Source organism: Schistosoma haematobium, chromosome 3 (genome assembly GCF_000699445.3).
Source record: "Schistosoma haematobium chromosome 3, whole genome shotgun sequence".
In the NCBI taxonomy this organism is placed as follows: domain Eukaryota; kingdom Metazoa; phylum Platyhelminthes; class Trematoda; order Strigeidida; family Schistosomatidae; genus Schistosoma; species Schistosoma haematobium.
The window spans coordinates 30,235,029-30,252,266 of record NC_067198.1 but is presented as its reverse complement, the minus strand read 5'-3'; the positions used below and the strand labels follow the sequence as shown (position 1 = coordinate 30,252,266).

General features: G+C 29.0%; 1 protein-coding gene across 1 annotated transcript in view; it reads right to left on the bottom strand.

Annotated features, from left to right (window-relative positions):
• Positions 1-17,238, bottom strand: part of SLIT2 (Slit 2 protein) — a gene marked incomplete at its 3' end in the record, with an annotated part of 120,294 nt that overhangs the window by 75,606 nt on the left and 27,450 nt on the right. The window contains exons 2-4 of the mRNA XM_051213556.1: positions 12,299-12,370; positions 7,971-8,042; positions 6,715-6,786 (exon numbers count right to left, since the gene is read on the bottom strand). Of these exons, the coding sequence (XP_051069547.1) occupies positions 6,715-6,786; positions 7,971-8,042; positions 12,299-12,370 (216 nt within the window). The remainder of the gene's footprint in view (positions 1-6,714; positions 6,787-7,970; positions 8,043-12,298; positions 12,371-17,238) is intronic.

Here is a 17,238-nt window from a genome sequence, read left to right as displayed (position 1 = left end):
CCATTATATTAAAACAATTATATGAATGAAGAATATTTTTTCCAATAAATTTCTCATCAGGTTCTACACTTATAAATCCTAATTGATAATCTATAAAATTGGCCAGATTTAAGGCAGAGTACATCATTTAAAATTGTAATATGTGAATCAAGAATTGTATGTATATATGCCAACAACAGACTGATCAATTGCAGTCCTAAACCTCAATGGGAATATACAAGCCAAACAATACCAAAAATTGTTGTTTGTCATATAAAATCAAATCGTTAATGTTGGGATGACCAATACGAACTGTTAACGTGGATTAGTTTATAAGTGAACAAGTCATATTAGTCAGCCCCAACATTAACGATTTGATTTTATATGACAAACAACAATTTTTGGTATCGTTTGGCTTGTATATTCCCATTGAGGTTTAGGACTGCAATTGATCAGTCTGTTGTTGGCATATATACATACAATTCTTGATTCACATATTACAATTTTAAATGATGTACTCTGCCTTAAATCTGGCCAATTATATAGATTATTAATTTGGATTTATAATTGTAGAACTTGGTGTCTGGAAAAATTTTAAACCCACAATAATCATGATTTACTTTTGGATTGTGAAGTTTTGAAGCTTAAATGTATGAGTTTGGATGTCTCATATCTTTAATGATGAATGAAGCATTCACTGCTAATATTAGTTTAAATTTCAAATGGGATATGTTGCATTAACAGATTATTAAAGCTTCACAAATAACTTAAGAGACTACTAAACTTACTACTAACTATAACTCATCTGGTTCAGTAGTATATCTTTAAAACTAATCAACGATTCTTAGATTCTACTATGACCATTTTAAATAATAATAATAATTACGTTAAACCATGTAAAATGGAAATTAACTTTTCAACATACATGTATTATAACAGATTTCTAATTCCCGATTACAAATTTAAATAAACATCAATGACAAAAATGTTATAAAAGTAAGAAAACTGTTTAAAAGAATAAACAAAAAAACCAAAATGTAATTTCTCACTAAAATACCATACAGATATTATAAGTAGTACTGTGAAAATGTAATTAAAATTATATTCCACTAATTTTATTTACTTGTTGCCTTTTTTTTCTTATTAAAATCTATAGTGATTGTAACAAATTTTCAACCTAAACACAACACAATTTGTGTGTGTATGTGTGTGCAAAAGCTCCCTACAGAGAGTGAAAAACATAAATGTATTATGTAACAAATGCATTATAGAATGCCAGAAAAAAATATTTTCCCCCTTCCGCTTTTATTATGACGCATATGAAAAAGGAAAGATTTTTCTCGATGGAGTTTTGTTCTCTGAGCTGGATAGTTTAATCGTGGAGCTTTCATCGTCCTTCTGAACGACATCATCAGCATAAACTCCAGATCCACCTGAGCTACAAATCTTCTACATCATCTCAAAGATTTTTCTTCTTGAAGAATAAAAGATGGAACAACTTAAAATGTTGAATAGAATAAACCAAACAAAATTAGTTGGAATTTAAATTATTTACTTTTTCTAAGAAACCAGTATCCAATTACAAGTTCTATATTGTATAATTCAGTAATAAGGGAATGAAAAAATTAATATTATTGTTTCTAAGTGAAATAAAATAAATTATATTTTTAAAAATTATTTAAATATTTTAAATATTAATTATCCCGGGTTTTTTTTAAAACAAAGAAAGCAAATTTTATCTGTTGTCAAACTGTATATCCTTCATTTTGCCTGGACTCTCATATAATTAGTTTGCTTTAGGCATTTTATAAGTTTGATATTTAGTAATAATAACAATAATAGACTTTCATCAGATTGCATTCGATCTGCGAAATTATGAAATGTATTCAGTAGTACATAGCATACGTTAATGTATATCAGTAATCAAATAATACATTTTAAGAAATGAATAAATTCAGATTAATTTAATAGTTTTATTTATAAGTTGACAAATAGAAATGAGTAAAAAATTGGTGTGCATCATTTAATAAATACAAATGTAAATATGAATTACCCACTTTATTTAAACAAGAAGCATAACTTCATTCTATATCTTAATTTAGGTTTGTAGTGTAAAATGTGGATAACTAAAAAATAAATGAATTGCTTTCATATTCTTATCAGTTACTTACCTGACATCAAAGAAAAAAACTAATATTGTTATCACAGAGAAAATATATTTGCCTTATTATTACGCAAAAGTAGATTAACATTACTGTTATATATATATATATATATATATCGTTCAAATGAAGTAATAACAAAAAACCTCGGCACCGTTCACGTTATGTCTAAGACATTTTAGATCAGTGACAGCCGTGTCAAGATAAATATAGATTTTATCCGCAAAATTCTCATTTGTAAACATATTCTCATTATGCAGTCTGACTGAATCTTCTGGTAGTCTTAGATTTTTCTACTCTCCTCTCTCTTAGATCATTCTCTGTTTTGAAAGTTTAAAATGTAAAAAACTATCAAGTGTTAGTTACTGAAATGTTTTATCAATATAGTCTAAAGTGTATTCTATGTATTTAAAACCATGTTAAAAAATATCTGCAAGAGTTCACGAAAGTTGGATCAAATATCTTATAAAAACTTGATTGCATATAACTGTTGATAAACACTATAGTAAACAATCTTTAATTCGTTAATTCAAATAAAAATAATTTTATAAAATGATATTTTACTTTGTAAAAAAGTTCACTATACAATGACTTATTTAATAAATAAATCGAAATACTTGTTTGTACGAAAATGACATACTCCAAATAAGTTCTAGAACTATACTCATTTCAATAATCTAACCCAAATATGCTGGTCTCACAAACAACTTATTATTCTATGGCTAAAAATAATTAAATGTGAATAAAAAAAAGGACTCATTTCTTTAAGAATAAACACCACTTTAACTATCTCTAATTAGATAAATGTCACGTTTACATGTGTTTTTTTTTCTCATTTCATTCTGATTGGATAAATATAGATGAAAAACTTTGTCTACAATATATGTATATATATATGCTGATTTACTGTTTAGTGAATGGCAAATTATATAGTGCAAAAAAAATTTAAAAAATATAAAATGTCTTTATTTGCATATTGTCTAATAATTGTAATTCCTATAATGGTGGTCTGAAATTTTTGTAGATTTGTGTCTAACATTTTTTTTACTTAGGAGAGAGTGTTACTAGTTTTATTGACAATCGGCTTTTCATTCACTTTTCAAACAAAAAAAGAAAACGAAATTTTAAAAATAACACGGAAACTATATGATATCTCATAATGAATATTCGTATAAGTGTTAACAAAGAAATGATGATTGTGTGTGTGTGCGTGTACAGAGTAAGAAATGAATATTAAACCAGGAAAAGAAATGATCAATTTTTTTTATTTAAAATAAAGAGCGCGCGGTTACCAAGTGATCGATATTATATATATATATGACATCAGAATAACAATACATGGATTGCTAGTTAAAATTAACCCACAATTCATTCATTATTCATACTCATTCTTCATTGTTCTCAAACTATTTTACTGAACAATAGAACATACTAATGTTAATATGTGTAAAATTATGCTTATTTGAAGAGAGTCCAAATCTCAATCTCAAATATTTCACGTATTAAAACAAAAACAAAACAAAAAAATATTATCCTTTTATTTAACCGACAATTATCTACCACGAAGTAAACATAAGAAATTATCTAATATATAGATAATTTGATATTCCATGAAAATTCTTTAAAAGAAAAACAAGAAAACAACGTCTCTATTTGTACATATGTATATAATAATATGCTTGTATGTTTATACAGTAAGTTCTAAGATGAAAAAAAAGATAAAAATAAAAAGAACTGCATTAGAAAAGAAAACACGGTAAATTAAACATAAAAATGGATGATCTGAACTTTAGTAGAAACAAAAAAGAAGAGAAAGAATAAGAAATAAACCTACATTCAATATGTGTAACAATACAGATGATAAACATTAATGCAACCAAAATCATTAAAAACAGATTTGTAACAGATGTGCCCTGAAAGCAGCTGCTACATTGATACAATTTACTCTAATGAGCCATAAAATGTTTCTGTGTGTGTGTGTGTATGTATGTATGTGTATTAAGTATAAAACTTTAGAGTTTAAATAATGCATTTATGAGGGCAAATAAATGGAGAAACCTAAAAAAATTAACAATAACATATTAGCCATATGTTTGTAATTTCAGGCCAATGAATTATGATATAAGAGTATAGTTTCCGTCTAAAATATTATCTTATTCAATAAATAAAACACTTTACGTATAATGTACATATATTTACTCATATTATGTTGCATTATATTATAAAGAATAATATTCATCGATAGTCACTTTGCATTCTTTTCGAATTTTTTAATAAGAAAGTGTAAATTTAATGTTTATACTATTCATAAGTTTAACTGGATAAGTACTGTTATCACTTAAAAGATACTTAGAATATCTGGAGTTATATATATATTATTCCATGTTTATAAGATTATGAATTAAAAATTAATAGAAACAATTTAGCACTAAGATTATATTAAATCGCTTTGTTGAACTTCATGTCAGAACAAAAAAAGGTTTCCGCTTCAGGAGAACAAAGTATGAGACATAATATTAGTATACTAATAACAGGCAGCTAAGAGAAAGTTCAAAATATAAGTGTTAACCGAAAGCAGTGTTCAAATTAATATCCATATTTAGAAAAGTTTATTTTGTTGGCTGTCATAATGATTAAGCTATATTACTCAATTTAATTGATTATCACTTGTTTACGTCTCAGTGATATCGTTTACGGATTAGTATGATTCTATAGTAAAGATTGATGCCATCAATTAAACTAGGGAGTATTGCAAACTCATTTTATTATAATCCACCAGCTACCGTCATTACATGATAAAAAATTACTTTAAAATGAAAATGAAAATCTCCACACATCTCATACCAAAACTCTAACTTTTAAATCAATTTTTTAATGGTATTGTTACTACAAATAATTCATATTCTTATGAACGTAATTGTTGTCCCTGTATAATGATACAATTTTATAGACTTGGGATTTCGAACTAATATCTATTACCATCAACATCTAGAGCAAATGTACCAATCATTCGGTCACAGTTGTCATATCATTATCCAGAATTTTACTAGCACAGTTCATTTAGTGTACACTTGTCCTAATCAAATACACTAATTCATTTTTATGTATATTGAAAGTAGCAAAATAACAGTATATAGGGTTTGCAGGCTGACGTATGGAAATCATATCAAATGTAATGAAAATCATTTTATTGCAAAATGTGCAAACTGAAAGCACTCGACACATGTTTTACGAAAAACTGCATTAAGACATAGAGGTGAACAAATCAGAAATAAGTTAGGTCAAATTGTGACCAGATAAGTTTTAAATGCATTACATTAATTATTATAAGTATTACAAACCCACAAATGATGGTGTATATGTAACTCATACATAACGGTTGTCATCATTACATACCTAGAGACTGAATATATTCACCTTTATTACAATACTCCTTTTCCCTCATCATTTTCCCTCAGAAACGACCCTCAGATGAGATAATCCTGGTACTTGGGAAATATTTTTCTTATTTCCACCGACGAATTATGTAACTGTAATACACTTAGATGGTGTTGAAAATAACGACTCATAAATAAGCTTATTTGCATTTCTCTGTTAAATAGTTTTATCAGTTGTTTGACTTTATTCAGCTTCATTAGACAACTAAGCATGTTCAATTAAATGTTAGTAATATCATAGATAAAACAATTATTGCCAAAACCTTTAGGTAATTTTGATACTCTGACCCTTGAAACGCCGTCTAATTATTCAATTTAGTTCAATTTACATTAGATTGATAACTGAAATATACCACTCAGTGTCATATAACGAAATAAATTATAATAAATTTATACTGTTTCGTTTTGCGTAAAACTATTACATCATATAGTCTAGTTTTAGAGACTAAATTCATTGTATATTTATTTCACTTCACAACTTTGGGTGACATTATCAATTTAACTTATCCGTGATATAGTCGTTTGTTAAAATTTGTACTTGCTCATCAACTTATCCCTAGAAAAATATGATTGTTTGCTGTTTATATCTACAGCATACTTTTGATATTCATACCACAAATATTAATTTATATTCAACTTATTTATTTGAACACATAAACATTGGTAAAAAGTGGCACCGAATGCATATGCACCACACAAGTCACATGACTTGTGTGTGGGCTGTGATATTGCCCGCGTGCCCGGACTGAAGTAGGTGGTTTTCTTAGGGGACCACACCCGGAGCCTTCTACCTAAAGGCTTGATTCACAAGGCAGTGGAGCAACGTCAGGAGATGCACTTCCATGGTAGTCGATGACCAATAATTGGTTCATACGCCATTTTTTCGCTCAAGATCCTGCAGCCCGTGTGCACTATTGGTTTGGAATCAGGGTTTATTTGTTTAACACAGATAACTAACTTTTTCTAATCAACATGTCATTATCTTTCATGCAATAATTAATCAGAACTATCTCAAACCTATCGACATCCGTAATGTTCATAATTTAGATTTTTTATATTCAGATTAAAAATGCAATTATTTTCATGAAACTGAAGGAACATTATAAAATACCTATACAAATATATGATTAACTTACAAACGTTGTAATTGTTTTAACGAAGTGAAAATATTATCCGGAAGAGTTTGTAGTAAATTTGAGTTAAGTTTCCTGAAATGAAATAATATGCTTATTACAAAAGTAGAAAAACAAAAATAAACAATCATCAATGTTTCAAATTTATTCTTAATTCAAACAGTAATTTATTTAAAACAATTAGTCCCTTTTATAAATTTCGATAATGTAATTAGAAGACGGAGATTATCAGAACTATGTGATTAGGTCACGAATTGTGTTCACATTATTATTATTACCCTTATCATTATCCTTATCTCCTCTTACCCCGTTTCCAGTCTAGTTGACCTTTTATTTTTATATATAAATGCTCTTAACAAGTATACGTGTGATCAGATTGTTCGAAATGTATTGCGCTAATATATCACATAGTTCTAGTAATTAATTTATAAATTATATACATTTAACTACTTAATGAAAAATAGTTTCTTCGTAAAAAGTTTATAAATACTATGTGGATAGAAATAACAAACAGAATTTTCATTATTAGCCGAATGTACATATAGTGTAAGTTATTTTCGGACAGCTAATTTGATTTTTTTTGTTTTTTTCATAATATAAAAAATAAAACTTAGTTCATATGGCATAGATCGTCCTTGTTTACTATCATAAATGAATTTTAGAAAACATTACCTAACGATAAACTGATTTTCAGTAATAAAACCTAAAGATATTAATATGTATTGCTTTTACGTCCATTAGCTATTATTTTAAACTGAGTGTTAATGATCCAGTTTCTGTACTAATTATGATTTATGGCTTACATCAAGAATTACAAAGAGATTGGATACTTGTTTCGTCCTAGTATTGGAAACATCAGTAGTGCAAGCATAAGATATCATACGAAATCGAGCACGAGTCTTCAACTATATCAATGAGCTCCAACCTTCATAACAATGAGTTGGTATCTAAAAGTTTAAATTTCTAATTTCAACCAATTCACTCACCTATAAAATAACAGTCAGAAGGCTCTCGTTTATTGGTTGGACATACAGCAGTTGATGTGTTTTGTACGTAATGTGTGATAACATGATATTTAGAAAATAGAAGAATCGGTATGTCTAAAAGTTAACTTACAATCACGTTTATTCATGAAGAAAATAAGGTCTTACAAAAAAAACATGAAATTATACCACTTAATAAATTAGTTAGTAGTAATACTTCTGAATGTAATCAATTTCGAATTATGTGAAAATACTTGAAAATAATACAAAACTTACAAACGTCGTAAATTAGTAAGTTCACTAAATGCGTTCTCTTCAATATGTTCAATTTTATTATTTGATAAAACTCTACAATAGAAAATATTTCGAACAAGTTTAAATTGTGAAAATAATTAACTTGATATAAAAAAATGTTAACTGAATAATGTATCAATAAGTTTGAAAGATTAAACTTAACTGAGGAGTCCCACAATAGGACGAAACAGCCATTCAATGCTTTCAGATTTTTCATAGTGGTCTAGCTTCAATTAACTCATGATCTCAATTATTAATTATATTTCATAGGTATCGATGCCAAGGTAAGACGTGATAGTTTTAAATAAATTGAGTATTGAGTGGAATGTTAATAGTAAATATATTTTTGTTATATTCCAATGAGTAGAAAGATTGTATCTTTTGGACGTTTCGTCAGGTAATGTAAGCCACTTCTTCAAAGTAAAGGAATGGCTTACATTAAGTCACGAAACGTCAGAAATACAATCTTTCTACCTATTGTGATATAACTAGAATATATTTATTATTGATTATATTTCATTGTATTCTCATTTTTTCTGAAACTTCAGTTTCGATGTATTCAAAATGATGTACATAACATCAGTCTACTTTAATTTTCAAACGATTCTACTGGCATATCAACTCAAAATCTGATTTTTTTTTGATTACTAATTAGTAATTAGAATAGATTACCTGTGCAACATCAAAAGCTTAAATCAACTCTCAATAAATAGAAGTAATCATTAGCTTAATAAAATAAATAAATATCACTATATAGGTAATACGGGATATAACATTTGTATGGAACTATTCGGTATATAAAGCGAAATATTTCTTGAGTCATTATTGATTAGCTGCTTTTTTTATTACCTACATAATACTTGATAAAGTGAAACTGTAATGGACGAGAAAACGGTTTGGGGACAACCAACTGTATTTTAATGCGAAATTACAGAATGTCTTGGTAAAATATGAAAACCATACACTGAATATTTCATTTGCAAATTTCCATCATTTGTCCTTTACATTCTGTACGACTCTTCAAAGTCACAACGTCTTTCTATTTCGGTTTCTGTTTTCTTTAAGTCAACCCTCATAGCATTCTGCTGCAATGCATTCGTCTTCTGATCGGTGCTACATACTACTTATGGTTGTCGACATAAGTAACACACAGTATTAGAAACATGTCAGAATTGAAATTGTCGTCTACATTCGATATTGGATGATAACTTCGCTTTTTTCGAAAATCATTTGAAGTTGAAGTTGCTAACGTTTGGACTTCGAATCAGTGGTATACATGTATGGTTATAACTGAGGAAATTTGAAGTTTAAAATTTGATTTTTTTTCAAAAGTTATCAATAAGTATAGTGAAAGAGTGCTGAAATAGCTCACTAATTTTTCCACTTGTCCTATGTTTCTCTAGAAGATATCAGTTTATGACGAAAACGCTTAAGAGAGCTGCCTGACCGTTGAGTAACAAAAAAGTTCATGTTTGTCTCGTCCTTGATGCCGACCAAAGTCTATCGACTGAGTCGCAATGTGGCCGCCAGTTTAAGTGACTAGATATCGGATGCACTACGTTGAGATGTTAAACGGGTTGAGCTAGCCAGGAAAAAACCTGGGATCCAGGTTTTATGCTAGTTAGAACCTATCATACAGGCGTGCTCGCAATAATGAGGGAGTTGGTAATTCCTGTAAGATTCCTACTTGTGTTACTCAGGTTCACAGTCCAAGAAGTAAGTGATGTGGGTTCGAATTTACCCATGTTCTCGCCTTCCTATCGACCAACTTAAACCACCTAACATGACGAAAGGTGTTTTCAAACCGATTTAGTCTTCGCAAATCACTCAACTATATTCGTACAAGTTAAATCTAAATATTTCCCTATGAATACTATGACAGATGTCAACTCTTGCATTCTGATTATGTTATTTTTTTCAAATTCAGTGTTTAGAACTTTATTTCTTAGCACTTAATAAAGCTCGATGGATAGATTTTAAAATCGGACTGAAATAATTCTTCACTGAGTCTTCTGATTTCGAAAGAATGGATCCAATCTACAAAATCTATATTAAAATAGATACCGCTAAAAGTATATATATCTTAGTAAGTTATTCTACATGATACGCATATTAAATTGGGCTAATGTTGTCAACCTGAAACCAATCAAACTGTCGTTCTCATTCATCTTTCTATGATTATCTTTGTAGGAAAATAAAAATATCAAGAAAAAGTAGAATATTCCAACCTCCCTATCAGTAAAACTACAAGATAATTTGTAATGATTTTTTTTAATATTACAGCTTCATTTTTATAATATATAATGATACACTGTCTGAATTTTACACTAAAAGCTACATTAGTTACAACTGACAGATTAGAATTATTATGCAGTTTACTATATTAAAATTTATTGAAATTACATCGGTTAAACTTTGTTTCTATCAGAATAAACAACATAACAGTTAGTAGGTTAGAACTGGTCATATGAATTCGAAATTTATGTCTAACATTTTATGTGAATTTTGATAGAAAAAGAATTTACAATTGAATAGTTAATCAGTTAAATTTATGAATATATCCTTTTACAAAATGTTTACAGTTTTTGGCTGGTAACTGTGTTGAAATACGTATATAAACCTGTAGATCTAATGCATAAGGTATACCCAATAGCCAATACGTACATACCAGTTCACATGTAATAGGATCTAGAATTGTCGAATCTCAAAACTAACACGATGCCACTCGATCAATGGGCATTCATGGTTTGAATTTTTGTGTTTAATCAATAGGAAATACAGACCAATCATCTGCTAGGTAACTCATGCACTCTAAATAAATCGATGAACTGTGGGTTTTCTCTTGGTTGACATCATACTAAATCGGTGTTGTGATAATTCTGGGTCCGATGAACTATGAGAAAGTAGAAATGCACTGGTTCAGATTCAGATAGCGAAGCAGGTGTCAAATTCCAGTTGATTCCAGTGTATTGTATATTCTATCCTGATATTTAAGCGATTATTATCAACAATTTAACTCTTTGTACTTCTATCATTAATCTTCCCGAAACTTTCAACATATTTTCATTGTTGTGTTGGATTTTTGTTTAGATATGTGATTATATTGAAGAGAAAAATACTTAACTCACATGGAAAGTGAATTTAAAGTTTGCCTATCAGAAAAAAAGCAATTAATGTTACAATAGCGACCAGTATTTTAACTTGGTCAGACAGTATTTATTTCTTTTAATGCTAATATTGTTTGTAACGTAAATATCAAAATGGTCGAATGAGGAACTTTAGTCAAAATTCAAGTGAAAAGCTTTTATGTACAGTCACTACTGAATGTAACGAGCCAGTCATATATGAAAATATAAAAGAATTTCCCCTACATAAGTAAATATAAGTTTGTGAAAACCTTCAAGTTCACTTCGTTTTTTTTAATTTCTAAATTGTGTTTTTAATAACTTTATACAACAATTGGACCATTCATTTTGAAATGAAGAATATCACCTTAGAAATAATTAATGATAAGATTGGTAATAATAATTCTTTAATTTACTCTTTTTTAGGAGTTTTGGCCGGTTAACATATCACGTGATAAGGTAGGTAGCCAATCAGAATACGACTTATACAATCTTAACACTGTGTCACAACAATGACGTATTGACTGGTATGAGCAGCCTAGCCTCCTTATTGATCCTTTTCCTGCCTAGTCCTGCCTGTTGAGTCCGGAATGCCAGTAACAGCTTCCATTGTATGAAATATATATTTCAAACATACTTGGATTATATACAAGCCAACCAGACCACATCATATCAATTATACAAGATCAAGCCAAAAAGTGGCTGTGATTATGAGAGACTGTAATTAATAAACCGGGTATAACTTAAGAATAGCAAATCATATAATAATAGCCTATAAATCAAAATGAAGCTTATAATAGGAGGAATATAAATATATGTAATCTAGTTACTCAATTGTTACATAATAAGAACATTTGTATTAATAGCTCTCAGAAGTTACCCATAATTTAATCTTCGCTAGGATATAAAACTCTACTTTTAGTACTAGTAATAATTATTCAGTCAAAGTGATTACATAATGACTAATGTAAATGATTCGTTACCACATTAGATTGTAAGTTACTTAACATTCAAAAATGCATCAACTCTGTTTGTTAACCAAGAAACTTTCTGCCAACTACAACTACAGTTTTCAACGTCAAATAGCAACGATTTAACTGTAACTTATGAAAAAAATTACAGTGTTTGTTACGCTTTTGACAAATAATACGTATGTATGTACCAAAACAATTTAGTTATACTTACAGTGTTTTTAAATGAATTAGATCACGTAAATTGCCACTATTCAGTGTGTTAATGTTATTCCCAATAATAAACCTGTTTAGAAAAAAAAACAAAAATGGTGAATTAGTTGTCGAAATATACTCGAAAATAGAAAACTATTCTTCAAGCTTATCGTACTTATGGAAATCCCTCATTTTCATCCTACTTATGTAGAAACGGTTGTAAATTTATTGATTTTACCCAGTTCTCCCCACCTTCCTAACTTCACGTAGAAATAACTAACAAAATTGATAAACAATTTTATCAAGTTCAACGTAGTGTCAAAACGTCAAACATGCAACTAATCAAGTATTCCGTGGACTATTTCGTTCTTGTTTGGTAAGATATTGCAAGGTTTATACACTTAGATAGATCCTTTGCATCATAATGAAATACTTTTAAGTCAAGAAAAAAACTACGTGAAATGTAAAGAAAACTGAAAAATTTTAGGACATAAGTCAACTGTATTGTGTAATAACCATAACTGAATGGGTTTAAAATACACCTAGTCCATATGACACATAACACTATCTAAGTAAAACATGGAATTTTTGGTTCATTGAAATGATGAATAGTGAAGAAACATTTGTTAAAATATTTTAACTTGTATCATTTAGCAAATGCTGAAAAAACTAAGATCCATCCATGTGAAGGGTTGCACTTATTCTTTTGCAATGGTTATTCAGATAGTGTAAACCATTTAGAACTACCTCCAATAAATCATACCTAGGAGTTTTATGAAAATTAATAGTCTATGCTGATAGTTAGATTTTTTTTATTGAAGTATTTTGCAACACAAATCTTTGAATCAACAATGCAACCGAAATATTTTATCACCGTAATACTATTATGTTTGAAGCGATTACGAGTTCACCTAATCTGAGAACGGAACGAAGACTCTGTGACACAATGACAGCTAAGCTAGCTATTCCAACGAGTCCTAGCCCAGCTAACTAGAGAGAGAAGTCCAAGTTCGGAAGAGGAAAATATATCCCACAAGCAACTAGTAGCACAAACAACCACGACAAGTCTAGTCGGAAATACACTCACTTATATATTGATTCAAACACCCATTTTTGATTAATAATTAGAACACAATCACATACTTAGTTATAACAAATCATATGCTGAGTGTAGTTCATATTAACTTAATACAAGAATATCGTATGTTATACAGAACAAAATGTCATATGGGAAAACAATACAAATACTCCATTGAGTAATTATCACATTGAATCAAAACGGAATTAATATTGAATAAAAATCATAATGAGTAAATCAATCTAATTTTGACTTTTCATCCCGTCATATCAAATATGACCCAATCAGCAATATATTATCATAGTTTCATCGAAGACATACAAGTCCTGAATTTGGAAAAGGTTTCAAGAAGTAACTTCTCATGTTTTATGTTCAAATATCTGTTTAGTATCTTGTAAGAGTAAGTCGACAGGTTTTCAAGTGCATTCAGCGGAGTCGTATTTAGAATACAAGTTGTATTATTTAGCCTGTTGTTAGTTATTACCACGTTAAATTACTAAGTTTGTATAATCAACCTGAGTGGAAAATCACATTACGTTATCCATACATTTAAATTACAAAACAATGGTTGCTAATGAACAGTAGAGAAGTAGAAATATGAGAATTCACATAGTGGATTACACTGAACGGCTATAATCGTTTTTTTTTCTTGTTCAATTATCTTTTAGTAAATGACCAAATTTGACAATCTTAATTATTAATTCAACTAGTTGCTAGGGTAAATACACAATAAATTCCAAAGTAAAATAAGAACAGTTTATGAAATAACAGATCTTTTTTTGAAGTGAAGTTGAAGTATGTTTTTTACCGGTCGAACAACTTAAATGTATTACTGATTGGATAACACGTTTGAATTTAAAATTTTCGTCCTGTGATCATATGGGTATGATACTTTTAAAATGGCTCAAATGTTTAATTTTTACAATCCCGGATTCGAAATATAACCCACCTACATAAATATATTTAAACAAAAATGTTCGATATTATATTTCTAGAGAATCATGCTTAAGTTTCAATTAATAACAAAAATGAGCAACATTACTACTAGCTAAGTAAAGAAGGATCGAAAATATAAGATGGCGAATGAAATAGGCAAAATTTTAAATGTCTGACAAACTATGACATTATGGGATTATTTCAGTGGGATTATTTTAATAGTTATTTTCACTACTCGAAGTAATATTTATTGTGCAAAACGTTTTATTACACAAATAATAATATAATGATGGATTATCCACTTATTTCTCATTTGATGCTCAAATTGTACTTTGATGCTCAGAGAGCATGTAGCTCTACATTTTATTTAATTTTGAAGTTGAAATGTTTTGAAATTCACTATCAAAAAATCTAATAACTACCAATACCGGTTGAACAAGAGATAAATACATTGGCAATGTAATTTGGTAAACAGTTAACAGGTATTCGAAGTAATAGATCCTTTGCTCAAGCTTTATCTAGGATATTACAATCGTCTGAATTCAGAAAACTGCGTCAATCAGACGAGTCTTTAATAAAAGAAAAGACTAGAGATTATCTTACTAGATTCTGACGAATACAACATTAACATGACTATAATTAAAATTCAGATACTCACTTTATGACCCTTTAAACTAAAAGAGGTCAACTAGTTCTATGCTGAAAAAATCAAAAATGTTCGGAAATTTCGTGAATTACTCATTGTCCTACATCCCAAATGTTAAATTCTATTGACATACATATTATGCTAATCTAAAATAATATATTTTCTGTAATCTATAATTAAATTAATATCCAAGATTGCTCATATTGCTAGTATTATATGAACGAAATTCCCAATAGACTTATTGAATATATATAATTCAATTAACAAAATTATTCATATACTCAATGATCGATTCTCCGACCGAGCAGAAATCTATCACTCTATTGCGTAATAAGCTTATATTGATCCCATTAATCCATGTTACGCAAGATCTTCTGTATCGCTATATACGAGGCATATTAACAGCTTTATGAACATAGACAAAATATTAAGTAAACTTTGGCAATTTTCTTAATAGAATGAAAAAGCTCACTGATAAGATAACAACTAAAAATGAGGATAAAGTAATTTAGTGACAACAATTATCACATTCCACATATAACTAGTCAGTCATACAGAATTAAGGAAATTTTTATCAGGTTTTACAGTTATATATCTGAATTAATTATTCGAAGGAATAGTCAAGTCTAATGTAAATAGATAGTTAACAATTATAGCATATGATCAGAGAGTAATTTAATATTTTTGATTGAGATCATGAACCGATTGATGGCCTAACATCAATTGGTTCATGATCTCAATCAAAAACTTAACAATTTCCACAACCCCTATACTAGTAATTTAATAGTTGAATTCATGAGTCAATTGAAGCTAGACCACCATGAAAAACCTGGAAGCATTGAACAACCGTTTCGTCCCATGAATTTAGGATTGTTTGTAAAATCAAATCAAACTGTCAATATTGAAATGACTAACATACAATACAAACGTAAAAGGCTTATACATTGAATGAAATTGTGAAATTCATTATTAGAATAAATGTACGTAATATAAGGCAGGAGAAATAACCTAAATACAAGTCAGATCAATTGCTTTCATACTAGTCATTTCAACAGGGATCTATTTTTTCACTCTTCCAGTGGTACCCTGAGAGTAGCTTTTTTTTATCTTGGACGGTTTAGGTAGATATGTCTCTTAGATGTAGAGGATTAGCAGCAAATCAGTATTATGATAGCGTTGTAACCAAACAGCCTAAGATTTGCATACAACATAAAAAAAGCAAATGTAAATTTTCTCTTTTAAGCCTTAACAGAATTTAAAATTCAGGTGTAAGCTTCAAGAAAGTCAAATATGAAAAAGATCCTCTACGTCTTTATACGAACCTATTCATCAAGTTATTTGTAAATATGAAGATATATATCCCCACCACAAAAAGCAATGGACATCCGATTTACCCCAGTATGGTATTTATCATTTATATGAACCAACCATAAGCAATCAAACTTAGGATATTGCCCAGAACTGTAAATACCATGTGCTTGGTTTTCTGTAGAGCCGTGAGTAGATATTACTGAAGAGTCCCAAGCTGGAAATAAGCATCTTTATTTGTTCCCTGCTTCTTTAACGGTACTCCAGCTAGTATAAGTTTGAAATAAGTTAAAACCATATTAAAAACTATGACAAAATCTAATAGTTATTAAAACTACAATGAATAGCGATCATTTGTGAAAACAGTGGACAACGGAATCCAAGTCAATAATAAAATACTATGTATATATCGTTAATCTACTGAAGTTAGTAGTGCAAAGCAATGGTTGCCATTTCACTGGTATAAACGTTAAGCTCTTATTGAAAAGTTTGAAGGTATAGGATTCAATCACCAATCAGATCTTGGATGCACACCGCTGAGTAATTTCTTATTAGAATGAAGCAACTGTTTAGTGTCCTATAGTTTTCAAAGGTTGTTTAATTAAGTCCGTAATTTGAATTATAGTATTCGACTGTTTGTATTCATTAACACTTGTTATAACAATTTAAATCAATCGTTTTGTTGTTGAATATTAGCAAAAACTAATGTGACGAAAAGGTGGGTGGCACAAATTTCACAAATACAGCATCAAAGTTTATTGTCCAGTGAATATTTGAAATTATTTTACTAATGAAGACACTTGTAGTGTCACAAAACTGAGAAAAATTATATATTTACATGTATGTTCTCAAGGCATTTTAATAAATGGTTAGGTTCTCTCTGTCTAACACTATCATTAAACTGTAAAATCTAGGAATTCGGCCAAAAATAAAACCATCCATATTGATGTATACTCTTTACTGCATGATATGAACTCAGGAATAACTTTTT